Source organism: Chelonia mydas, chromosome 9 (assembly GCF_015237465.2).
Source record: "Chelonia mydas isolate rCheMyd1 chromosome 9, rCheMyd1.pri.v2, whole genome shotgun sequence".
NCBI classification, from domain to species: Eukaryota; Metazoa; Chordata; order Testudines; family Cheloniidae; genus Chelonia; species Chelonia mydas.
In genome coordinates, this window is record NC_057855.1 from 14,375,033 (window position 1) to 14,402,980 (window position 27,948).

At 37.4% G+C, this 27,948-nt stretch overlaps 1 protein-coding gene across 22 annotated transcripts in view; it reads right to left on the reverse strand.

Moving 5' to 3' along the window:
• Positions 1-27,948, reverse strand: part of NLGN1 (neuroligin 1) — a 563,945-nt gene that overhangs the window by 270,643 nt on the left and 265,354 nt on the right. For 13 of the 22 annotated variants that reach the window (XM_043521791.1, XM_043521789.1, XM_037909038.2 and 10 more), the window contains 2 exons: positions 13,009-13,068; positions 3,339-3,491 (listed from right to left, as the gene is read on the reverse strand). In XM_043521791.1, coding sequence (XP_043377726.1) covers positions 3,339-3,491; positions 13,009-13,068 — 213 coding nt within the window. The remainder of the gene's footprint in view (positions 1-3,338; positions 3,492-13,008; positions 13,069-27,948) is intronic. The other 9 variants (XM_043521788.1, XM_043521794.1, XM_043521797.1 and 6 more) reach the window with 1 other exon arrangement.

The following is a 27,948-nucleotide window of genomic DNA, read 5'->3' on the forward strand; positions in this document are numbered from 1 at the left end:
GAAAAAGCTGTGGGAGAGCAATGTGGCCTCTAGTGAGTTCATCTGCAGTGTTCTATTATTGTTGGCTACATAGTAATAATCCACATCCAGATCTGTACAGCAACACTCCCCTACCACTAGTGCAGAGTGAGCCCTGGAAAGAGACCACCAAATTATTAGAAACTATTACAAGGTCAGAATGCGAACACAAGGATACCTAAAACTAATCTACAGCATCAATCAGAAAAGATTACAATAAATTTGTGACTTCTTTTGATACACATTTGCAGAAAGTTGTATGTAGGATCCTAAGAGTAATGTAGTGCTGCTTCCTCAAAACTTGTTGATCAAAAATAGATTGTTCGGTATAAACTTCGATCAGTTAGGAATGAGAAATAGGATTTAAGTTAGATGTGTATTCAAGAACTAGTAATTACTCGAATATCAGATGTGCATTATCTCTGCCATGTGTTTCACAAAAAGCAGTCATTCAAAAGTGCTGGACTTGATGAAGAGCCCAAGGCTCTTAGAAGGTACTGAATAAATAATAAACTGAAAAAGTAAAAATAAGCCGCTCAAGTTTACTATTGTTAAGAAAAGAAACAAGCTATTTACATAAGTTAAAAGGATCAGCAGCAATACCACCAACTCACAAACAATTCAAAAACCATCTTTATATTGCCCTAAAATGCAGGTGGCTCAAGTTGGGGATTGCAAAACGGTGTCGGGGGTTATGACACCTTTGCCCTTCCCATATTGCTAAATAAGAGGAGACTATGCCTCATTCCTGGATAGATTGGAGGGTGTCTCAGTATGGAAAAAGTCGAGAACCACTTCCCCCAAAGCTTTATGTCATGTATTTGTAAAAACATACCAGTGGGTCAAATTCTGCCCTGAGACTTCTCCTTCCTTCCTCCCCACCACCACCAATTTAGCTTAATATGTTTACCAGTTTTTAAGCGTTTACATAGCTTAGCTCTGTCAGTGAGGGAGACAGTTTATGTGAGAAACAAGGAGTGAAATCCTGGGGACTGCAAAGACTAATATTTTGCTGGACAGTTGTTCAATGCTAAGTAATATTCTTAAAGAGTATCAATAGAAGTTGATATCTACTGAATTTATACCAAAAGACCTGTGTTGAGGAATTAAACACTTATTGCATAATAGTACCCGCAAATATGTTAAAGGAAGAAAAAAATAATGATGCAAGGCAGAGGAGAAAACTGCATACTGTGTAAGTTCTCTTTTTAAGCGCTGACTTGTTGCTGTACTGCATATATAGGGAAGTACAACAGTCATTTTATATGCAATCCAATGGTATGTTTACTGTATGAAGGGAAGACTGGCAACCTGAAATTTAGTCAGTTTTTGAAAGCAGACTTGAAAGGACAGTCATTTTAAGTATTATAGCAGTCACCGAGTTCTTGTTTCAGTTTTAGTGCTTTTACCGAAACAGTTTACAATTAAAAAGAAAAAAGTACTTCTTTCTTCATTGTTGTTGTCTGAAAGACCACACAAACCAGAGGGAGAACCAAGGAATATTTAAGTTTAGTAAGATGTTACTAGCCAGCTACTAGAGGGATCAGTGTTGAAATCTCAGGCTAAAATATAATCATCCATACAAAGTAGTTCATTTTTTGGTACAAAAAACAAGATTTCCAGCATTGCTGTTACAAGTACAGTTTGGAACTAGCAAATAAGTAACAATGCAATCAGACAATGAACATTTGTATCACTTGACAGCCTAGTGGACTAGTAATGCAGATAAATGTAAACTGATTCATCAGCGATGAGTGCACTAAAATAAATTAGAAAAACGAAAGTCCATTAAGTGAAAGCTGATACAATATATTGACAACGAAAGTGAATTCAAAATTATTGTACCAACAAGTCAGTGTGTACCTACATTGAAATAAAAGCAAACAAGATAACATGTTGCATTGCCAAAAGAACTGCAGACAAATTAAAGCCAGGGTTGGACACTAAACGAAGAGCTAGATAAGCTTTAAATAGTACTGTTCACTTTATATGTGAAAATGACTGGGTGCAATGTAAAACAATTAAAATTATACCAAGTTTCAAGAATCGAAGGTAGACTACATCAAAACCAAAGGCAGGCAAGAATAGCAAGAAAGTCAAATTCATTGTCTTCCAATTCCCCAGTTTTTAACAAAAAAAGGTAATCAACAGATGGCAGTTACCCAGGAGAGTCAGTAAGAATTAATGAATTCATGAAAAGACTAGGTGCATACTAAACAAAAATTAAATGGGGACTGAGTAAATAATATGACCATGGAATAGAAAACAAAAGCAACACGCTCTATAACCCCAGTAGCCTTTTCCTATTGCTAACACACTAAGAATAAAGTTCACTGGCCTTGTTAACTAAACACTTTATTTAGCTGCCAGTTTATCAAACCATTTGGGATATTATATATAGCGTCATGATTCTTTCATAAAATTTCTGGTACACTATTATGCAATATCGATCTATACAATATCCTAGAATCCAATTCAGATTGTATCGATCTATACAATATCCTAGAAACCAATGGGTTTCAAACACAAATTTTCAGCAGCAAACAATGGAAAAAACAAGTTATTTTGTTGTCTCGAGGTGTCAGCTCTGTCACAAGCTTGCCTATACTGAATGAGTGGCAAAATGTTACCCTAAAAATACTTATGAATGGTTAGTTTGGAGACAACCTCACAACTCTTCCTCATTTAAACCATAAATGTTAGCATACATCATTCATCTAAGTCAAAACAATAGCAGTCTACTCTCCATTCTGACTCTCTTATTCGGTCTAGAAAATGTTGGATGTACTTAACTAGACCGATACGTCCCACTTTAAAACCAAAGGAATCCAGCTACATCAAAAAAGCACAATGTCATTATAAAAATGCCAGTTTAGTATCCCAAAATCTCTTGCTTCTTCAGAGGACAAAAAGCCACGGTGGATCAACAGAACATAAGCATTATTTCAACCATTATTTGGTTTTCCCTTCACAAACCAAAAATCCCCATTTCTGAATTAGCACTTGAATATTATAAATTCATTTTCCCTATGCAGTATGTAAGTCTAATCAACATAATGTTCATAAATAACAGAAAGAGTCAACATGAACTCAGCAAATCTGAACATCTGCATTGTATTTTTATATCATTAAATTGGAAGCAGAATTTCAGGTTATCCGGCATACTAAAGGCAGACATTTTGTTTTGGATCTAACGAGACTTATTTTGGAAAAAGGCTTTTAAAAACAAAGACAAAAGCAGTTTTCTGAATATATTCTCATGAATAATATGAAGTGCAATGCAGATAGCAGGGATTAATTGAAATCCAAAAGCTTCTTACCAAGTACCCCAAGGCGATAGTTGACTGTGATGACTATCACATTGCCATAACTTGCCAGAACACTGCCATCATATAAATTTCCAGTGCCTTCCATGTAGGACCCTCCATGAATATACACCATCACTGGCTTAGGTCCCCCACTGTCCCGAATGTCTGGAAAAAATATTGAGAAACATTTTATCCGAAGAAAGTGGCAAAAAAAGATACATGCAATAATGTTTCTTAGTGAGGTTATTTTTCTTTTTCAGCATATGTCTCTCAAGCAACATGTATTAATTACTGGGCTGGGAGAGGGCACAAGTGTTTGTTTCCACGCTTCATGCTTTGAACTGACTAATAAACCAACAAACGTATGAAAACGTATAATTTGGTCACTGAGTTTGTTTAAACAGGTGGAATTTTCAACACCACTCATTTGGCCTAATTCTGCCCCCATGGAAGTTGATGGTAAACTGTCCACTGACTTAAGTAGGGGCAGAACTCTTCTGAAAATCCCACCCTACAGTTTTGTGCACATACTAACATACGTAGCTTGTTATTAAGATGAATTGGATCTGACCCCATATCTAAGTAGGTGAAGTCACGTATTCTTTGCTGGTTTCTAACAAGATAAGAGAACTATCTTGTAAAAGGAGTTGTGAACATGCCTGAAGTTTTAAGTGTCAGAGTTATTCTGTTGTTGCTGGGGAAAACAGTTTGCATGCTTTAGACCTCAAATTGATACTACGTTGTGCCAGGGACAGCCAGAAGGATAAGGATAAGAGGATATATAATTGAGAAAAAGAAAGTATAGATTGGCCAAGATTTTCAAACAGAGTTGCATGAAATTAGTTTCCTAAATCCATACCTGAGTATCTAAATAAGTGGCCTAATTTTCAAAAGTACTGAATTGGCATGGAACTTCAGGCATCTCTTTTTGAAAATATTGGCCTTTATGTTTCAGAAGACACTTCATTTCAAATCTTGCCAATTTCCAAATGGTAATTTCTTTGGTTTTATAATCAGATTTTCCTTGGCAGGGGGAGGTGAGAAGAGAAAGAAAATAAAATAAAAAGCTTTCCTCTCCTCTGCTGCTGTAGGTGATAATGGGGAAACTCACTGCCTACACACAACTATTAGAGAGATAAGGTGAGGTATCTTGTACTGGACCAACTTCTGTCAGTGAGAGACAAAGCTTTCGAGCCTTACAGAGCTCTCTCATGAACAGAAGTTGGTCCAACAGAAGATATTACCTCGCCCACCCCGTCTCTCTAATATTCTGGGACTGACAGAGCCACAACTATACTGCATATACACCACTATGACTGTATGGGGAAACACTGAAATTGACTATATACAATATGCTGTATATTCACAAAGTAAATAAATTGGGGAAACGGGGAAAATTTTGTAACTCTCTAAACATTCATTTATACTAATATTAGATGGAACCTACAACAATAACAAGCCAAAACCGGAATGAAGTGTGATTTGTAAACTTGTGTGTGCACTTAAGTACAAATTTGGATCTCTGAAGTAGAGTCAAAAAATTTTCCTCCATGGTCCATTGCGGGGGAAGTCCATCTGACAAATTCAGCATTAAACATTCATTATGAAGTCACGCTACTGGCTATTCTACTAATAGCTATTGGCTATTATGAAGCCCTATTACTTCAAGTATTTGTTGAATTACAAATTTCATTTTAAAGATTCTTCTTAGTGGGTCCGATAGCCATGCTGAGCTTCTGTGGAGGATTTTTTAATAAATGCCAAATTTGCCCCTTAACTGTTTAAACTTGATTAACCATCATTTTATCAGAAATGGAAGAAATAAAGTGATGTAAAAGTTTACAATTAAATTGACAGGTTTCAGAGTAACAGCCGTGTTAGTCTGTATTCGCAAAAAGAAAAGGAGTACTTGTGGCACCTTAGAGACTAACCTCAAATAAATCGGTTAGTCTCTAAGGTGCCACAAGTACTCCTTTTCTTTTTACAATTAAATTGTTATTGATACATGTTTGGATTAATGATATTTTGATCTGATCTGGTACTAGCTTGTCATTTTCCATTGCCCAAGACAACACACAACGCTGCATTCTAACATGTCTCCGAAGAGATTATGAAAATTAGCAGACTGAAGAGGATATTTAAAATACCAGAGTAAGGAAAAGGGAGTTCTCTCAATGTCCTGGCATAAAATTTGCTTTCTCTATGAAAGATAACCGTGTTCATTACAACAATATTCACGTTTTCTCCCATCCATGCTCTGTTTAATATCAGTGTGGAAAAGGCTCTCTTAGATTTATGAGTTATTCCTTTAATTTTAGGCACACTCAGTGAAGCAGCCTTCAATAAAATTCTTCATACTTTTATCTTGAATCACGTCCCAAGTATGGCAAGGACAATGGTGAGATCAGGCTGTTCAAACACAGGAGCTCCTTCATCTGTATTTGGTGACAATGGTCAACACAGATGTTTCTGTTTTTATAAGGGCAGCTACTGTTTAATTTTTGTGTTGTTTGTTTTGAAAAAAAAAGTCAACGCTCAAACTCCAGAAATGGGCTCTTCTATACTGCAAGTTCTAGAATAATCACTTATTTCAAAACCAAAAGGATGGTAAGAGGTGGCCCATGAAATAACCTGCCCTTCACTGAAGCACACAATAAATACTTTCCAATGTACCCCTCTCAGAGTTTAAAGTTAAGAGGGCACATATCTTTTTCTGTCCAATGGAATTACATGCTTAGGTTTCAAACAGGAGTAGAACAAAGTCCTTTCAGATTCATTAAAGCATTTATTTCAAATGGCTGTTTACACACAGCTTTTGCTTTCTATTTTTCTAGCCTGGATACAACTGAGGAAGCAATGATAAATTATTAATCTGAAATCACTAAATGACTGTTCACAGCAGAAACTGTACACTGTTAATTGTAGACTTGGAGGTGACACAGGGGGAGATTGTTTCAAATTCTTCTTTAATTAAAATTACATAGAATTAGAAGGCACCAACTGTGAACAGTAATGAAATCTTGGTAGTATTGTTCTGTTTATGTGGAAAATAATATTGGGGTATTTAGAGAAGAATGGGTGGCTTTTATCGGAAACAAACGATGAACTATACATTCATGAGCAAAGCAAAGTTCAAGGTCTAAAGAAAGGATTCTCTGATAAATTCAGAAGACATTATGCCTTTCTGTGATTTCCCTGTAAATATTATGCTTGAAAAGGTTAAGAACAGGCAAGCACTGCAAATTACTCTCCATTTATCTATATGCCACCATCAGATAAGACTAGATTCAATATAAATTTTCTCCACACTGCTTTGTCAAAGATCTCAACCTTGACTTAAGGGTAAGCACTTCTTCTAGAAACTAAAGGTGGTGGTTGTGTGTGACTCACTCTCCGAAAGGGAAGTTTAACAGTGAACAAGACCGAGCCACACTTTTATCAAGCTCACCTGAGAGCAAACTCGAGCTCCTCAGATGAAATACAAACTAAGGCTCTAATCCTATATCAGGAGACAAGTTAGTTAACGGGAATCTGCACATGTGCAGAGTATGTGCCAGCAGATTAGAATGCAGAATCAGGTCCTTACTATGAATTGTAATTTAAAACAGACTAGAGACTGTTCAATTTTGAGGTCCAATATTGCATTTCATGTGAAGTCAGTGGGAATTTTGCCTGAACCGGATTTGGGTACTTTATCCACATCTGGGTGCTTTTGAGAGGCGTAAACATTAGGGATAGACAGGAATTGTTTAAGTGGGACAAGAGAATATTAGGAACTAGAAGTTAATAATTGAACTGGTATGAAATTCAGAAAGCAGCAATGTAGGCTGTAGGAAGAATCACTTCTTAATGAGTTCCATTAGACCTTGAAATATGTGGCCAAGGAACTGGTGTAAGCTCCATTGTTTGAGACATTTAAAAATGAGAGTGGACAAAGTACTAAAAATATTGTGTAAGGATAAATCTGTATTGGTATGAAGAAGGATTAAGGGTGGGATTTTCAAAAGTTTTGGATTGGAGTTAGGTGCCCAACTCCCACTGAAATCAAATAGGACTTGGGCACTTAACTCCCTCAGCTACTTTTGAAAATCCCATCTAAATGACCTGACAGGTGTTTTCCATCTCTAACCTCTGAGCCAATATCAACCCATTGTGCCAGAGTATTGCAGTGTGGTCAGTAAACTTCATGACATTAGAATATCTTCACTTTAACACATTGCAGTGTCTAGACAGAGGTCCAAATTCTACATTCAGGTATACCTTTGCAGCTTTCGTGAAATCAGAATTTGATTCTGAGTGACTCAGGGAATGGGTTTATCCACAGCGTACTCTGTTGAAGTCACCAGTGGTGGATTTGGCCACTAAGGGCCTGCTCCGTAACCCTTTCTCATGCTGAGTCATAGTTACTCATGTGAGTAGTCTCAGTGTGAATAAGGCCTGCAGAATCAGGTCACAAGTTTGGTATTTCTACCAGGAGTTTGGAGTTTCTGACAAGAAGTGTGAACATTTTCAAAAGAAATGTCTATGGGACATCTCCATTCAAAATCCTCCCTGACTTCAGGCATCTCACTCCCTTCATCTTTTATTCATACCTGTGTTTTGCCTTGATACCATGATTTATTTGGTCTTAAATTGCCAGCTGATAATGTCTAAGTAGACTGGAGTGGGTACGTCTGATATTTATCTTATTTATATGGCCTATGTAATTACATGCTCTTATTATGGTTTCCATCATTCTCCAACCCCCATTCCTTCTTAATGTTTGTTACAACCACTTGTTATCTCTGCTCTTAATTAGATTAAATCATTCATGGAAGAGGCTGTCTTATTCTGTGTTTCCAGAGTGCACACTGGAGCATCAATCCTGAATGGGGTTTTGGGGCACTACAGTAATGCATAAAGAACAAATAACTAATTTCAAAAATAAAGTTTCATTTGTTCCAAGGGTCCTTTTAAAAGTCTCACTTTGACACTATAGAGATGTGTGACTTATTTACCATCTCAGGTCCATTTGGGTTGTGAACATGTTATTGTTGAAAACTGTTAAGAAGATTTTACAAGCAAACTAGCTGCTCGGGAATCCATGTACTTCTTACTTAGCAAGATTCTACATATGTACTGTTTTAGCTATTCCAAAATCTTTTTCTAACAAATTTTGCATAATGGGAACATGGCACTAGTCAATGAAACTATTTTCACAGTTTAAAACCTTCTTTGAAGCCATTTTACTTTGAGTTCAGATCTATGAGACGCTAAATACATCTATAGTTATTTTAATAGCGTAAGCCAGTGTCACTGAAAATCTCAGTATGCAAACTTCCATTAAAAATAATCACATCTTTTAGATGAGTTGTCAAATAGAAGGCCTGACAGCTTGTGATCATTAAAGAACCTATTGCACTTTTCTTAAGAGTGGGAGTGTTTAATCCTAATCCTAACGTTCTGGCAAAATTCCACCTTCTCTAATTACATTCAGCCTAAATACCACCTCAAATTTCAGTTGAATGTAGTATTCTTCTTCAGCTCCTATCTTAAGCTTTTGGGTCGTTTCGCTGTACGCTGTTAAGCTGCTGGGTGCATTTCACCTGAGAGGTGGCTGCATTTAAGTGCTGGATGAAGTGATCCCTATATAGCAATTGCTGAATTTTCAAATTGCTTTGATATCCTTCTTGTCTGAGAAGCACTGTATAAATGTAAGAGATACAAAGTAGTATGATATGCAAGAGTTGTAATTCTGATAGGTCTTTAATAGGTAAGCAGCAATATAAGGTTCTAATTAGAGAGGGACTCTGCAACCAAGTCAGTAATTTATAAACGACTCAAAGATGAAAATACCGCAGAAACTGACAGAACCTTCACCATACTACCAATGGTTGGTAGGGATATAATTATAATGGAACCCAATAGAGCTGCTTACGTTAAGAGGCTGTCAGAATTTTTACTACCTATATTCTGAAGTGTTAGCAACATCATTGTAAAAATTAAATGTAGGTTGAACAGAAGCTCTCAGTCAGAGGGGGAAAATAGTCACTGAAAAATTTAACATGCAAATAAAGTTTTTACTCTGAAATTTTGATGCTCATGGAATGAGAAACTAATATGCCTGGGTGACAGTGTGAGCAGGCACTGTGCTGTCTGTGTGTATCAGTCAAAAAAATCTCCATCCTAAATTGCAACATTTATGCTTTTCCAGCCTGGCTGGGACTGTAATTATGCTGAAGCATGTGGTTGTTTTGTGATATAGACAAATGCGTACTACTATATACTGTTCTCTAAAGTCGATTGGTTTGAGTCATAGCTACCCAAGAGACTGCCTATCTTCTTGGGCTGCCATGGCAACAGAGATCAGCTGAGAGAGTTGAGTTAGCAGTCCCCTAGCTTACTTTTAAAACATAGGGGCTGGTCGAGGGCTCTTCACAGAAATACACAGTCCTTGAATTCACTTCCCTTCTTGGTACAATAGAGCTTCAGTCTGTTGATTTTCAGAACAGGATGCAATGTCTATCTCTTCTCCCAGACTTTGGAGAAAGTGGTGGAGAAGGGCTAGCCTTGGAGTCCTGGATTCCATTCCCTGCTCCCCCATAGACTTCCTGTGTCACCTCGGGCAAATCACTTAGCTTCTCCATGCCGTAGTTCCCCATCTGTAAAATGGGCGAGACACTTTCCTACCAGGGAGGTTGTGAGAATAAATACAGTAAAGATTTGAGCTACTCTGATACCATGGTGATGAAGTGAGACAGAAACATAGGTGAGCTACAGAGTGTATGGGATTTCTGATGGATGAGAAGAGTCCATTGGTGACCGAGTTTTCATATGTTTGTATAGCACCTAGTACTCTGTGCCACAATTCCAGCTGAGGATATTACTAATAATTATTATAATGTATTTTACCAAAAGTGCCTAAAGGATAGGTACTTTTTAATATAAATCCAGATTAAACTAAATTAATTTATGAACTAAACAAAAATAGGGGACTAGGATGAAAACATTCAAATCCTTTACATTTTTAACCCAAACCAGGTTTCCAGATCTGGGATGCTAGTTTATTCACTGCCTGAGAAACTCTTAGTTTAATGTTAGGTTTCAGAGTAGCAGCCGTGTTAGTCTGTATTCGCAAAAAGAAAAGGAGTACTTCTGGCACCTTAGAGACTAACCAATTTATTTGAGCATAAGCTTTCGTGAGCTACAGCTCACTTCAGCGGATGCATCCGATGAAGTGAGCTGTAGCTCACGAAAGCTTACGCTCAAATAAATTGGTTAGTCTCTAAGGTGCCACTAGTACTCCTTTTCTTTTTAGTTTAATGTTGTAACTACACTAAATATTTCTTACCCATTTGTCAGCAAAGGTTCAGATTCAGTGATGCTACATGCATCACAGGTGTTTTTACAACAATGTCATGCACAGCTGTTGAGGTAGCTCAGTGGTAACACAAGTGCAGCCACCTAGTTGTTCAAAAACAGGCAAGAAAATGTCCAAGTGTAGACAAGGCAAGACTTTTAGTACAGCTCGTGTGAGACAGATGCTGGCCTGTTAAGACACATAAAGGCTATACAGTTGCAAGAATGTAAACAAAATGCGAAAGCATAGAAGTGTACATAACTTCTGACTTTGCACACATTTTACCCAGGACTTGAAAACACCTTCATTTTTTAAACTGCAAATTTGCAGATCATTAGCCTGTAATGTGCACTAGTGCCTTTGGGTCTTCTGGAAACAAAAATGAAAAATGATCTCATTAAGGCTGCCCTAATGGTTGTAGCACATACAGAAGACCCAAGTTTGATTACTGATCCCAGGCTCCTCTGTCCCTGGGCTGGCAATGATTGGGAATGCTGATGCTGTAGCAGTAATACATGGGACTGGGGATTATCTAATACTGTTTTATATTGAAATCTGCTGCTAATTAAAGTGAGAGACTGACTCCATAGGGAGTACTGTCCAGTCCCTTAAACCAGGTGGCTATGATCCAGGCTCTTGGTAAGTGCTCACTGAGCCTCTAAAGAAACATAGGCAAGGTCCTATGCTCTTTGCAACACATTATACTTAATTATGTGGGAGGGACCGTACAATTACAGTCCCTCCCACATAATTAAGCACATCTAGGGACGTGATCGTTCCCCTCTATTTGACATTGGTGAGGCCTCATCTGGAGTACTGTGTCCAGTTTTGGGCCCCACACTACAAGAAGGATGTGGAGAAATTGGAGAGAGTCCAGCGAAGGGCAACAAAAATGATTAGGGGTCTGGAACACGAGTTATGAGGAGAGGCTGAGGGAACTGGGATTGTTTAGTCTACTGAAGAGAAGAATGAGGGGGGATCTGATAGCTGCTTTTAACTACCTGAAAGGTGGATCCAAAGAGGATGGATCTATTCCAGTGATAGCAGAAGACAGGACAAGGAGTAGTGGTCTCAAGTTGCAGTAGGGGAGGTTTAGGTTGGATATTAGGAAAAACTTTTTCACTAGGAGGGTGGTGAAACACTGGAATGCGTTACCTAGGGAGGTGGTGGAATCCCCTTCCTTAGAAGTTTTTAAGGTCAGGCTTGACAAAGCCCTGGCTGGGATGATTTAGTTGGGACTGGTCCTGCTCTGGGTAGGGGGTTGGACTAGATGGCCTCCAGAGGTCCCTTCCAACTCTGTTATTCTATGATTCTATGAATTATGCAGCACAGCCCTCCTTGCCATGGCCAGCCCAAACTGAATAGGGTTTTTTGTGTAACTTATTTTTATATTTGCTTTTTGCTGCCCCTAAACGTTCAGTCCTCTGCAGATGTTTGCACTGACCACAAATAACTGTATTGCAGAATTTGTCAGGGGAAAGCTGGGGGTAAGGTTGGCATGTGGTTTGATATGTTGACATCCTAGGTGGCTTTTTTGGAGGGTGGGGAAAAGGCAGTTCTTCTGTTTAGTGTTTGTTAAGGTGTTCAATAACATCAGCCCAGACAACTGTAGATATTTGTAATAGTAAAAACATAATGGACTGCATCCACTTGGTGAAGATCTGCTCAATTCCACTGAATTCAATGGAATGAGGCCAATATACAGCAGCTGAAAATCTGGCTAAAATTTTAGTGCCAGGCCTCTTGTCTGCGTGAGATTAGGTATATCTGAGTTTACATTTCTTGACATGATAATGTAGAAGGGAAGGGGTTTTGTGCTTTTCTACTGCAAATTCAGTTGCTTGAGAGACACTTTATAAGAGTTTTCTAACATTTTTTCTTTATAAACACAATATTTTCTCTGTTTATCAAACTGAGATCAGTTGGTGAAAGAAACATCTTTGTATTTGGTGAAATATATAAATACAGAGGGTTAGAAAACATGCAAAAAGGTGTACAGAGAGACTTAAAAAAAAGTGTTAGTTCAAATAGTATGGACAAAATTCAGTCAAAAGGTGGGATGAAACATATCAAAAGTCCATTTCAAGAAAACAAAAACCCTCATCTTTAAATATTGTTACTCATTTGCATAAAAATGTAAAACTTAACAACATTCTTTCTTTTAAAAGAATTAAATATATATATATGTATATATATATAAAAACAACAAGCAAGAAGACAAAACACATCAAAAATGGGAATAAAAAAAATCTTCAAAAGACAAGAAGTTAAAAAAAGAGGGGAGAAAAAGATTTTCAGGGATCCTTGTCATGCAAATCAGTTTGGCGGCAAAAAAAAAAATACCTTCATCTTCAGCACCGTCATTATCACCTAAATCATCTGTCTGTTTCTTTGTAAGGGGACCTAGGATTGAGAATGGAGAAAATGGAGGAAAAAAAAAAGACAATTCAAGAATACACAAGACTGAGGAAAAAAAATAGTCAATATTAAATTCCCAAGGATGTTTCAAGAAAAACATTTGTGGGGAGGTTCAACACACACATTTTTGTTTCATTTTTTTAAACTATATAGCAAAATCTCTCCTATGGTATGGGTAGGGTATGGCTATTAGAAACGTCTAGCAGGAGAGGCAAACAATGCCTGATACTTTACATTAAAAAAAAATCAAGAATTAAAGGAAATGTTTACTAAAAGCATACCCACCACAAACAAATAACCAGAAACTATATTTATCTCCTTCATTCTTAAATTTGAACAGGTGGTGACAATAACAAACTAAAACCAAATTAGCTCTCATATTTGATGAAATAATGTTGCTGATAAATATTTTGACAATTAGTGAAGAGAAAATTTTCTGTGACAAGTGAAGTCAAATTTCTGAGTCCAACAATTTTAGCTCCTGCTTAAAAAGGACAAGCATGGGTTTGGCTTTTTTGTTGTTGTTGACTCATTGATTATATTCCAATTTAAATACAGCTGTGGACTGAAAATTCCCTGTAACCTTTCTTTGACCATCTGCTGATATATTTGTTAAAAAATATGAAAGTCCCGAAGTGGGCTTTAGAAACAACGGCTGAAATCTTGGCCCTACTTAAGTCAATGGGAGCTACATTTTCCATTGACTTCAGTGGGACTAGGATGTCACACAGTCTATACAAAAATAACATTTAAAACAGAGGCTATTCCAGTCTCAGCATAGGCAGGGCAACTAACATCCTACAATCAATACTAAGAATAATGGAATTAAGGTTTAATAATTCCATTCCATATTCCATGCCAACACAAGTACCATTAACATGTAAGGAGATTCATCATCAATTGCAACGGAAAAAAAATTGCCCTTCTCTCTTAGCAAGTAATAAAAAATACAGCAGAAGAAAAGTCAAAGGCCGTAATGAAAATATTTCCATATATCATGTATTCCACATACTTATGCACAAACACAAGACAGTTGGAACTCAGTATTATCTTTCCTTTTTTCAGAGCTATCCAATTTCCATGACATTCTGTAATTTGCATGCAAAAAAAGCAATCAGTACAAACACAGGACTCAAGTTAAAAAACGCAGCCATGCACATAGTAGAAAACAAGAACTTTCTCATGCATAAAACAGACAAAAACAAGAATAAAGATGAAACGTGTGTCTCGATATCTATTTTACATGTAGGCAAGAGGCACGCATTAACTTTAAGCACATCGAACAGTGAAGTAGTGTTAAAACATTTGTATTTTAAAAAGCTCCATCTACTTCTGCTATGTTACAGGATATTAGTAATTCAACATTAAGCCTGTAATCTGTACAAAGAACACTACAATTCTGATTAGTGCACTTAAACAAAAAAAATCTGAAAATGTTGTTTGTATTGAACCAGGTGCATATGTTTGACAACATAAATAATCCAGGATGTACCATTAAATTTTAGTTGTGAATTTTGAAACCGGACCATATAGTTGAAAACCACAGCTGAATACCTTAATTACTGCATCAGTCAGGAGAATAGTTTCAAGCTCATTCTAAATACAGAACACTGGAATTATACATCATAAATTCAACAAGAGAATTTTACAATTACACCTGCAAGCAATCATTCTGTTTAATTCAGAACCTTGGTGAATGCAATAGCTCCTGCTAATGGAAATCCTCAATATAATCGCTACAAAATATGATATCTACATAATGTGACCCTATCTAAATGCAGGTAGCACCCTAATGATTTGCTGCTATCATTCTCACACCATAACTACTATACTCCCGAAAAAGGACAAAACCACTAAGTATTGCAAGGAAACTAGAAAATCATTCACTTAAAGGTATGTTTTCAGTAAAGCATACAGGGAAGAATGAACTATTACCAATTCTAAGAGATATGCATATAGTAACCAGGAATGACATGTTACAGTTAAAAATATGTATTCTTTTTAAGGGTTTCTTGACAACGTTATGTTAAAAGGAGTGACCGACAGGCAAACCTAGAGACATCTGGAAAGACAAATGTCTCATGTATTTCTGTAAATAAATTGTGTAGAGGGAAAGTTCTCTTTCTCAGAAAATATTTAATTGCAAATTGAAAGATGACTAATCCCTTATTATAAGGGATGTCCCTCATATGGTACATTGTGTTTCATATCTGTCTAAAATCAATATAATCCCACATCTTAACAGCAGTCATACAAAGAATCAAACACTGTTATGTAAAGTTATGATCTTGCGCTGCAAAATGACACACAGTACAGCGAAACATGTCCCTTACAAATAAGCTTAGCCTCTATTTTTCAACAAGTTGTCTTTTGTTTCTTTGAAACGTAGGTGGTCACTTTGCTGGTCAGCTTGCTACATGGCCATATGCAATACACACAGATCCCAGTAACAGTGGGAAACACACTGTTAATGGAATCAAATTATCTTGAACACACTTCAGGCTAGCATAGTTTAACATGGTTTGTCTTCTCAGTGTAGTCCAGGAATCCCAGATTTACATTTAAATTCTATCAAGTCTAAAATAAGAGGCTCAACTAATCTCCCCTCCTGGTGGGGAGAATTCAATCATACCATTGCCCTCCCTCCCCTGGATATTCTTCCAAGAGAGATAGTAGGTTTGATTTCTAGCATGACCTGGCCCATTCCTGCAAACCTTATTGGCTGCAGCATCCACTTTGGCAATGGCCACCTCAGAGCAACAAATGCCTACCTCTTTGGATATACTTTCTGCCATGGGAGATCTACTTCCTGAGGTCACTGATGTGGTTGAAACCTAGGTCATGGTATCACAGTGCAGAGAGGCTTCTGTGACGATCGGTACTTTCCTACCTCTCAGGATGTATTGCAAGGCATCATTAATGTTTGTAAATGCTCTGTAGTCCTTGGATGAAAGGTTTGTTTTAGTACTATTGGTCATGTGACTGTCTGAACCATTAAATTCCAAAAAAAAGGCATTGTAACCTTAAAGAAACAGTGGCAATTTTTTGTTTGGATATCTATGTTAGGTACTTATAAGGCCCCCATAACCATAGTACCTGAGGCTAGACAATAGGAAAGCCTTCTGAAACACCAAAAGCAGTAGTAGAGTAGCATAGACTTGGCTTTCCTTTGCTTCAGCACTGCTTCTCATTCCAATATAGTAAATAATGTTGACTGTTTCCTTATTCTCAGGAATAATAGACTCCACTGATTAATAATATTGCTGTGTCTGCCTACTAGGTTAAGTTAATAAGATAAGGGTTCAAACCTGCAGTCCTTAAACAGGAAAAACTCCCACTGAAGTCAATGTGAGTTCAACTCAGGCAGTAAGAAAATAAATCCTTATGGAAAAATCCTACAGACTCTAGCAGACAAGAATATCCCTTCAATAAAAAATTTAAACAAGCTCTGGAATTGTATAGCAGGGACTTAATTCTTAGTTAAGTTCAAATAAATATTTATAGAAAGTTTATGTTTATTCATCTATACCTTTGCCAAAAATAATTTCTACAGCCATTTATTCACTATTAGATTCTATGGAGTTTTTCCATTGGGGAAACAATTGGTTTTGATTTTATATTTCGTGCAGGTGCTAAAAGCTAATTAAACAGAATTCACTAAATGGTAGCGAGACAGGGGAGACAGAGCAGCATAAAATAAAGCTTCTTAACTTTCCAGAATTATTTCTTATGGCACCAGACTACTACATTTTTCTATATAAGTGGCTTTATATCTACTTTTTCATTCCGTTGTTCCACTTTTGCCTCTTAATATCCTTGATGAATGCTCACTAGCTCCTCTTATTTTTTCATTCATTCCACCTAACCCCTGTGCATCCATTAAGAAAAAAAAAAATCCTTTTATTATGTTTATAAAGTAGCCTTCAAACATAAAGAGCAGCTCACTGGTCTGGACCAAGTTGTAACTATCATTTCTGCATCTTTTTAATGCCATAAATATTACCTATTGGCACACAGAGCAGGTATCTTAAATTATGAAAAAAGACTGAAACCTCTAAAATGCTAATGCAGGAGTGATTTGTTTTATCACAAAACTCTATAGGGTTTGAGTACCTTCATTTAGATGACTATTGTTCCTGGCTTAGATAGTCTGTCCCATAACTTGAAATGGGTGAAGGTGGTTTTAACAATGGAACAATATGGGTACTGCCAAGATTCATTCAATGGGCTACATTAAGTTCTGGTTCCACATTAACTGCTCCATACCTGTTACAATATTATGATATATTTACCTTTAATTTAGGTGAGCTTCTATCCATCTACCACTATGCCTTCATCAATAGCATAGAAGTTTTGATTGGACATTTAAAGATCTATGAAATAAAATTGTATTTGTTCATTTTAGACATTTGGGGCTATAAAAGAATATCCGAGGTTTTGTTGGATCATATGTCATTTTAAAACATTAGGTGACATGGATTCCAACTAGAGTAAATTCAGATTATTTTTTTAAATAACATTGGTACTTTTCAGGTTTAATGATTTTTTTAAATTTAATTTGGGGATAGTATCAACCTCCTAAGACCTTTACACGCCATTATACTCATTGCTTGCAATTCTAAAATCAGACATATGTTTACATATTCATACAAGTCTTTATGACAGCTGCCTGCATAAGTGTTATGACAAATTGGAAAGATCCATTATGATGGTCATTTACTGAATGGTGGTATAAAATAATTTTATTAATTTAAAAAAATAAAAATAAAATAAAAAAAACCATGAAAAGCAGCTAGGGGGAGAAACATAACCAGAATTTCTTTGGGAGGAGATTTTCAGGGGCACAAATGACCCTAATTTGGAGCTAGGCTCCGAACTGCTGCCCACACTGCAGTGGGGGGGTGGGATTGCAGCAAGTGTTGGCATACCCAAGCTAGCGTGGGTGCTAACAGCAGTGAAGCTCTGGCAGCATGGACTTCAGTGTGGGCTGTACAACCTTGGGTGTGGACCTCAGCTACTTATTATTGGTACCACTGCTAGTAGAACCTACACCCGTATGGCGTGGTTTTGCCAGCTGCTGACCCCTTTCTTCATTGGTTTCAGAGTAACAGCCGTGTTAGTCTGTATTCGCAAAAAGAAAAGGAGGACTTGTGGCACCTTAGAGACTAACCAATTTATTTGAGCATAAGCTTTCGTGAGCTACCTGTCTTGTACGATTGTTTACTGTAATTACTTTAAGAAAAACCAGCAACATTGTCTGGCACTTATTACTGCCTTCAAAACCCACCTTGACTCTCCCTACTTGTCAACACTTGTCTTAGTTTAGGTCCCCCGCCCCATATTCACTCCTACTCCCATGATGTGAGCTTCAAATGCCCATTCATCAGCTTCTCAGACAATCATTTCTGTGTTGTCTTCCACGCTGCTCCTTGAAAAAGATTAAGAAACTTCCTGGACTTATCCATAAAGTTCCCGCCCTCTACACACAAAAATAACTACTGAAGACTCACCTATGAGAAACTTACTGACATTGGTGCACTTGAGGAGTAAATAGATTAGATTTTACATGTCCTATTTATTCATATTTTCTAATTAACTGTATAATTGTTGCTCCTCCCATCTGTTTTCTTTTCTCTCTTTAGACTGCAAGTACTTTTCTGTATGTACAGAAATAAAATAAATACTAAAACACAAAAGACAAAAAATTGTTAAGATCCACACTTCCTGCTTTCCTCAAGCCTTTCAGCTCCCTTCTCATAGATACAACCTGATCCTGCTTAAAAGCCCATTTCCAAATGTTCTGTCCAGAAGAGGGCTTCAGATATAAATGAGGTATTATAAGGAACTGGGTTCCATTTTTGACCGCTGCAATTGCTATTGGACCATATGATTGTGTGCATTTCAACTGTTCATACAAACAAACAAACAAAAAAAGATTATTGCATCATTAGTCTTTATAGAAGTTACGTTTCTTTGTCTTCGTTTCCACAGATCCTAATTCTCCTCTAATGAACCTTATAGAACCTTTTTTCAGCTAGGCTAAGGCTTTTGTGAGCAAGTACTGTAGTTACACCTGCCAGTAAACTGCAGGTACAAAAAAAATAGGCATAAAATTAATTTACTAATTGCACCCACAACAAGGAACCCACTTTCTGTGAAAGCTTACCTGTTTAATTGCATACTCTTCAATCACCAAACAGGCTATCCTGGCACTGCTTACCAACCCACTGCTATATTTCTTTACACCAACATGCTGCTGAGTAGTTAGGACGGGATACCTAATCCTGCAACCTCGACTTTCATGAATAGTCACACTTGAGTCAATGAGTTAGATCCTGTTCTCTGTTTACCAGTGTAAGTAAATTCCAAATGTATATGGGTGTAAGTGACATCAGAAATGGGTACAGTGGTGCTACTCATCTGAATAAATTTTGCAAGAGCAGGTACACTGGCAATATGCAATTTCATTTTATTTTGCTTATGACATTGCTGTGAATATTTTGTATGGAGCCAACTATAAATCCTTATCGGATTGTAATGAAAGTATATATCAGGCATTGTGGCCATCCAAGGCTTTCCTTTACATAGGAAGCAGCCATTTTAAAAAAAATACCAAAAATCACTTTTATCCTAGCAAATAATTAAGCTTATGCAGAATAGCTGAGCAAGCAGTCTCCTCATTAGTGAGACACACAGAAGAGCATTCTATTTAGGGGTGGCAAATATTCTATTCCCAGCACAGTGCAGCAGCCAAATGTGTCACTTTGGGGTGATGTGGCTGGAACACACTGATGCTCTCACACCAGCCAACAAGTCTAGTACTTTTAGAACACAATGTTTAAATTAATGGGCAATGTGCTGCATTTAAATGAAGGCCCAAACACTGGGCATGCGAGTCCCATGGATTTTGCTGGGACTATTTATGCCATTAAAGTTCCTCATGTGTCTAAGCACCTGCAGGATCAGTCTCTATCGTCAGAAACACCTAATAAATATTCCATGGATTGTGATAGCACTTACAAAATGTGTCCAAATTCCAATTAAATCTTATTTTCATAGTCATGATCACTGCTTTCTGGTAATAAGTTAGATAACTATCAATCTTTTTTTATTCCGGGTACTAATGTTCATAAAACGGACCGGAAGAATGAAGAAAAAAATCTGATAGTCTGGCAATCAATCTTTCTGGCTCATTTGAGTACTGGAAATCACACATACCTATTGTAACTTCTTAGCCACATTGGCTTCCATCACATATACCAGATGCCAATGCAAAAGGGAAAAATCGCAGGGTAATAAAAACCATTAGGGTTAGAGTCTATGAGCTTGGTTCACTCCCAGTGGCATAGGGGGATGGAATAGGCACTTGGGATAAGGTCGCAGTAGTGCTGCCCCTCCCATATGGATTCCATTGGGAGGAAGGGGGAGCAGCTTTAAATTACATTGGGGCTACACAGGAAACTAGGGAGAAAAAAAAATCAAGGCAATTAACAAAAATGATGGCTGGATAAGGCTAAAATACAAAACCTCAATGCCAGAAAATCTAAGGTTGAGGATGGAATGCCAGTCTCTGAACTATAACTTTTATTTCATAGATTTCCCATTGTAACAAGATGACCATTATTTATACTGTTTTTACACATTCTATACAGTAAATCTCAGTGATAACAATAAAATATAGTTATTGTTTCGACAATAGTTGGCTTTACAGCATTTACCAATCACAATCCCACTCCTTAATCCATGCAGCTTTTAACATTTAACTTGCATTAATAATTCACTTTGTTTTACAAATATTCATATTCCAGCTATGACACTCCACTATAATGAATTCATTCTTCCACAGCTGCTCTGCCAGCTGAATTGAAAGAGCATGAAACAATTTTCTGTGTTCATGAGTAATGACTAGGGCCTAGATCCTGCAAAGACTTATACATATACGTAACTTGAAGCATCTTAATAAAATCATTGAAGTCAACAGGCTAAATCTTCAGTTAATATAAAATTGGTGTAGCTCCACTGCATTTGATGGAGCTGTACCAATTTGCATTCTGAAGATTTGGGTCAACAAGTCAACTCATGTGCTTAAAGTTTAGCACACACACAAAAGTGTTGGCACAATTGGGCTTTTAATTGAAGGGTCAAATTTATGCCAGACAAAACCCCATGGAGTTACACTAGGGATGAATCTGGTCCATTACTGGACTTTTAATTGGCGGCAAATAATATTGAAGGTACTCAAATAGCACATGCTAGATGTGACATAACTCCAAATTGTCTACATTACAAATATATTCTTCTTTATTCTATTTGGAATCTAGATGGCATACTAAACTCTTGTTATAAATCTCAGTTAAGTTCCTCTAGAATTGTAAGAAGGATATGAACTCTCTTTATTCTATAAGCTTCCAAAAGATCTTATTCAGCTTATGTGGTTGAATTGCAAGTTTGGAGTTCAAAGGTCCACAGTTCAAATCCCAGCAGAAGAAATTGGCCACACTGTCATCTATCAATATTCAAATACTTTCACTTTTTTCAAAGGTCTCCAACATTCATGCTGCAATGGCTGATTTAAGTGTGTGACGCTTTCACAGCATCAGAATGTACAACGGGATACTGTTGCTACTGAGGAAGCTACACTGCTGACACCAGGTCATGAAGTCACCACCAACCTTAAGCTATGTTGCCAGACAATACCCACTGCTACCATCTGCCCAGAATACCTAAATAAATTTAGTACAACCAGTTTAAAAATTGACATGCAAGGCCTAATTTTTACTATACTGGGGAGAATCATGAAGTGCAATCAAGCATGGCAGGCCCAGAATTTAGCACAAAAGTACAAGTTTGTCAAGTCACTGTGACATTACTCATCATGGACCCAACTATACTTCCTTCAAAAGAATCAACTTTAGTTAAGGCAGTACACCAGTCCTATAGGCCTGGACTATGACGAGAGATCCACATGCACAACAATAATCTCTTGGGACCAGATTCTGGTAACCTTCTTCATGTTGCGTGGCACTATATTCCACAAGTAACCCCATTAATTATAGTAGTTGTTACAGTGGCTGTGTAGTTGATCTGTGGCACAGCTGGGACTAGAACCAGGCCCTAGATACTGGAGTTAACTGCTGCCCATGAAAAGTAGCCATGTAGAAATAACTGCACATTACAGAGCAAATCAAATTAATCTATAATATTTTCACAAAGTAACCATGAATTATAATTGAGAATAAAGCATTATTAAGCATGAATTAAGTTCTGCCCAGATCTGCCACTTAGACCACATCCTTCCAGGCGTGTGTTGTGCACTATAACCTGTGTACTGTTTATAATGCACGATCTCTGAGAATGTAAGGGCTGATGTAATCAAATAATTACAGGTAAACCCTCATTATCTAGCTATCTCAGGGGGCATCCAAAATCATTGAATAACCAGGCCTTTTGCAGTAGCTGTAAAGGGGGCCTGCGGGTGTTGCTTAGATAGCATCTTTGCCTGGCCCACCACAGGAACATACAATAGGTCGGTGGGCCAGGAGTTTAAAGGGAACGATCTGCTAGCCAGGTGGCCCATTCACTCACATCAACCCCAGCTGAACAGCTTCCCTGCAATGGCGTGCGTAGCTCAAAGAGCATGGGAGCTGCCTTGCCCTCTGCTACTCCATCCCATTCCTCTGTCACAGAGACAAAACGTAGGGAACAGCAGCCCTGGAAAGCTTTGTTGATATTTTAGCTATTGACCTGCGGGCCACATAGCAGAATCCAAATACATCTTTAAAATTCACCCAGCACAGCACTTCAAAAGCCAGTACTGTACTGGGAATATATTGATATTGTTGGAGGGCATGCAGCTTGTTGTTAAGGGAGGAAAGCTCTAACCTTTAGGGAGAAAGGCACTCCTCCACTTCTCTGCTCTCAGCCAGTGGCTCTCAACCTTTCCAGATGACTGTACCCCTTTCAGGAGTCTGATTTGTCTTGTGTACCCCCAAGTTTCACCTCATTTAAATAGTACTTGCTTACAAAATCAGACATAAAAACACAGAAGCGTCACAACACACTGAAAAACTGCTTACTTTCTCATTTTTACCATATAATCATAAATTAAATAATTGGAATATAAATATTGCACATTCATTTTAGCGTATACTATATAGAGCAGTATAAACAAGCCATTGTCTGTATGAAATTTTAATTTGTACTCACTTCTCTAGTGCTTGTTAGGTAGTCTCATAAAACTAGGCAAATATCTAGATGAGTTGATGTACTCCCGGAAGACCGCTACGTACCCTGAGGGGTACACGTACCCCCCAGTTGACAGCCACTGCTGTAAGCCTTTCCCAGGACAGCAAATTTGGGAATTATATGGTGCAAAGAGACTTCAGTGGAACCCCTGTGCCAGAGTGAATTTCACCTTGAATAACTCTAGTTTGTTTCAGTTAGACACCATACACCATGGTGTGTGAATCTATTTATGCACCTGTACACACATGGACATACAACCACACCTTACGTGTTGATTGTTTTCCTAAATTGTGAGCTTTTCAAGACAGAAGCTGTGTTTACCCGTTCACGTAGATAGCATCTAGCACACTGCGAGTGCTACCAAAAGAAAAATTATGAATGCTGAAAACAAAATCAAAACCTCATACTAATAACCTATTGTTCAGTGGGCACCATTCACACAAGTTTGTTGCATTATAAAATAGTAACACTTCAACTTAAATGTTTCTCCACAGTTCAAAGAATTTAAGGGCATCCTTACAATATTCCTTAATTGGGACATTGGCAACTAGCTAAATTAAACATAATTATAATTGCCCTCATTACCATGCCTTTTGACAGAATCAAAGTGCATAGCTCTCAAGAACAGTGGTGGGAAAGTTCAGAGGGCAACATATATTTCAAAGGCTATCTAAAGAAGTATGAGACATGGGGAGTTGCACCAATCTTCTTATACGTATATACAGACTTTTTAGAGGAGCAAAATTTTTAGGCAGGAAAATTCAAAACATCTTGGCACTGGAGTGACATTGAACAAGAATAGTACAAGCAGTGTTTGAAGATTAGAAGGATCAAATACATGTCATAAAAGAGTCATTTGCATTCTGACATGTTTTCAACATTAGCGTAGCTCTTGTTTTGAAACTACCATTCACTTGTTCTGCATGTTATATTAAGCATTCCCATACGGATACATAAAGCTCTTATACTGAATGAAGCATGAAAAGAAATCAGCACAGCATTTCTAATGCAGTGGAACTAAAAGACAAGCACAGAGTCTGAGGCCATGCATTTAGACAGCTGCAGTGGACTCCTACACAGGAACAGAAGGTTCAAAACAGATGTAAACGGAAGCCTTCTTCACCCACTTACTATTTAATAGCTGACTATTACTAATACTGAAGTTAGCGAACAGGAAATGGCCAATAAAAATAGACAGATTCACAAAATATCACGTCTGGGTACCCAGAATAGTTTTTGAAAAGTACATCAAGTTTAAGAGCAAAATGTCAACATGGCCCTTGCTTCCACTCTCACAGTACTCATTAAGGTGAGAGTTGACAGGTTGGGGACAACATAACCTGTCTAATTCTTATCTAGTGACAATGCCAACACTCTGTGGAGAAAGGCAGACAAAATGCATGCCAGATACAAATGTAAGGTTTCCCAGCATTTGACAGACTGTTTTCTCATTTCAAGATCCCCCCCCCCCCCCCAAGACGTACTTATTTTTAGTATACCGTATGGACATAATTAGCAAAATTACTACACTGGGATTTTTAAAAACAGGTAATAGATTTTATAGTGAGCGTTTTACAGTAAAAAAGTATTTTGTTCATAAAGCACGTGTGTAGAGCTCTTACATAAAGGTTTAAGAACCACCTTGACAGATACCAAAAACTTGAAACTTGCAGATACCGAAAACTTGAAACTTATACAGCAGCTGTGTTTTGATGCAGAAAAATATATTTGATCCCAAACTGAATTTCTTAAAACTCTGGGCCTCAAAAGGTAAAAAGTTACCTGTGAAAAAATATTAAATCATTTGATCTTCTGAAAAGGAGAGGGATCTAAGGTAAGGCAATTCTTTCAATAATTTTTAATCTGTTTACTGGATCACTAGAGACAATACAGGATAAGAGGCTGTGAGCTGTCGAAAGATCTGTTGATTTCATACTGCAATGACATCCCCTCCACCCTATTGGCTCTCTCTCCTCCTCCTTCTATTGTAATAAAATATAAAAATATTTTTAGAAGAGTTTTTCTCTTCTTTGCCTACTTTGTATAATTTTTAAAGATAATTTAAGCAGTTCAAAACTCTAGACATTGGCATTTCATTATTTTGTGAATATCAGAACACAAAACCTTTTTAAATGACAGAATTCCTTTGATAGCAGATCTGTCACATTTTTTCCAGTTCAGCTCTATGGGGCACGCTTTCCTTTCATCCCCACTGAAAGAAGACAGGGGAACTATCATGAAATCAACAACTGTATTTCATATTTGGATAAAGAACATTGGACTGAATCTTCGTGTCTAATCTGGATTTAATTTTAAGGGTGAAAGGAATTGCAGAGCCACTGAAATAATCCAGGCATGCTTTGTCGTTAATGTGTTTGCTAATTTCTTTTTTTATTTTGCAGTGAACTCAGTGCTAGTAAAATATGCTCAAGAAAAACCCCTGCAGATTGAAGGTGTTTTTTTTTTAATCCACAGAACATGTACAACATGGGCAGCAGCACTGTAAACTGTTCCCTTACATATTAGAGAAGAATAATTCCTTCATTGCAGGAATTACTGAGTCAAATTCTATAGCTTGTCTTAAGATCGTGGTCAGGCTAGATGATCACAATGGTCCCTTCTGACCTTAAAAACAAATTAAACGTTTTCTCATGTGTCCTTGAAAATGTATCTCATCCCTGAACAGCAGGAACCACATTGAAGGGGTGAGGACAGAGCAGTCAACCTGCTGATTCAGTCCTCAACCCTAGTGGTGAGACTGCAAACAAGGAAGCCAGTTAAGATGATGATTGTCAGACAACTATTAACTGGACCAAAACCTGCTCATTTCACACAGGCCACTAACAACCTGTTTGAATCTACTGAGCTGTGCTGGATTTGAATGGATGAACTTGAGCTGACAGGGTCCATAACCCACCATTAATCCCTGTACCATCCAGTCACCCTGGAGATGGTTTCAATATACTAGATAAATATCCTATGGATTCACTTCTAGATCCAAATTGTATGTTGGCATAAGCACGGATATCAATGGGAACGGCACCCATTTGGAATGGGAATTGCAGCACTGAGTTTTGTTCCCAACTTCCTGAGCTGTATAAAAAACTTGTGATCTCATGCAGTCATAGTAATAATGTGCATTCTATCCTCTTAATATGGCAAATAGAGCTTATAAAACCTCTGGGACAAACCTTTACAGTATGACAAAAAAAGACAAGCATCACTATGTAAACTGACTTCTGGACCAACTTAGAACAGGACAAGATGTTTTGCAAAGTATCTTTGCTAAAATATATCTATACTTTTGCACAGTCAATTTCACAAGTACTACATACACCGTAAAGGACAAAAAATGCTTATTAACAGGCATGCAACAATGATACACTAGCAATTTCTTTTGTGCTACAATTTGATCTGACAAGACTTCCTCCTAGCTGAAGTTGCATTACACTTTGCCATTTACAGACTACTCTGCAAATTAAGCATATGGTAATAATATACCAACTATCTACAAGCAGAAGAGGGGGAAAAAATTCTTCTACTTGAGACAATAGACTGTAAAGGATATTTTTCAACTTTTCTCTTGGAACTTTGTTTTGAAGCTGGTCCCACTGGGACAAAACAGGTCTTTTTCTAACACAAAGGCAATTTAAGTAAACACTGAACTGTCTTGTTTACGAGTTGGCCAAAGGTTTCTTTCATGTGCCCTCTTGATAAGGAAAACATTGTTAACACAACATGAGGTAAAAGAATTACATTTTTGTAATAATGATACATATACAATTATTAAGCACATCATTAATAATCATCTGTCTTGGCAAACAGTCCCTGGGGTAACACCGGAATATCTTCTGTTTAGTACAGAAACCTACAGCCATGCCTCTAAAAGAAATTCAGCATGTATTCCCTATTTCCCTGCTCCAGAGCCCACTGAAATCAATGGGAAGACTGACCTTGACTTTAATGGGCTTTGGATCAGACCCTAAAATCTTAAAAGGTATAATTAATAATCCAATTCTATCTTACTGGGCAGAGCAAACTGCTTTGGCAAACACAGTAATTATATTTGTACATGTAACTGGCCTTCATGGCTCAGGCATCTTTTATATATTACTGATAGTAAACGATATTTTTAAATCTTAAAATACCAAATTATAGCTTAAAATAGGGAAAGCTAGAGTTATTCACACTACCTAGTCCCTGTGTGGATGCAGAGGATCGGGGAGGTCAAACTGGATTCTTCTTGCTCGCAAACCCATAGTCTGAGTACAATTTCAATACTTGCTTTCTCTTAAATAAAGGAGTGAGCAAGGCTAACACCCTAATCGTAGTAGTTATCCCAGAGTAGATGGGAAAGACTGAGTAGGAGGAGAGGCCACGATCCTTTCATTTCTCTGAAGTCCAATGCCTTTTGGATCACATACTTTGTATGAATCTACGTGGCCCAGTTTAAGTACTTTCCAGTTGTCATGGAACAAAGATTTTGGAAAGGAATTTTGACTTGGCAAGAGAGGAAATGAAACATTTTGGGCAGAAGATATTTACTAAGCTTCAAGATCTGGCTAAAACTGACTTGGGTCCAATTATTAATAAAATAAATGAAGACTGTGGTAGATGGGA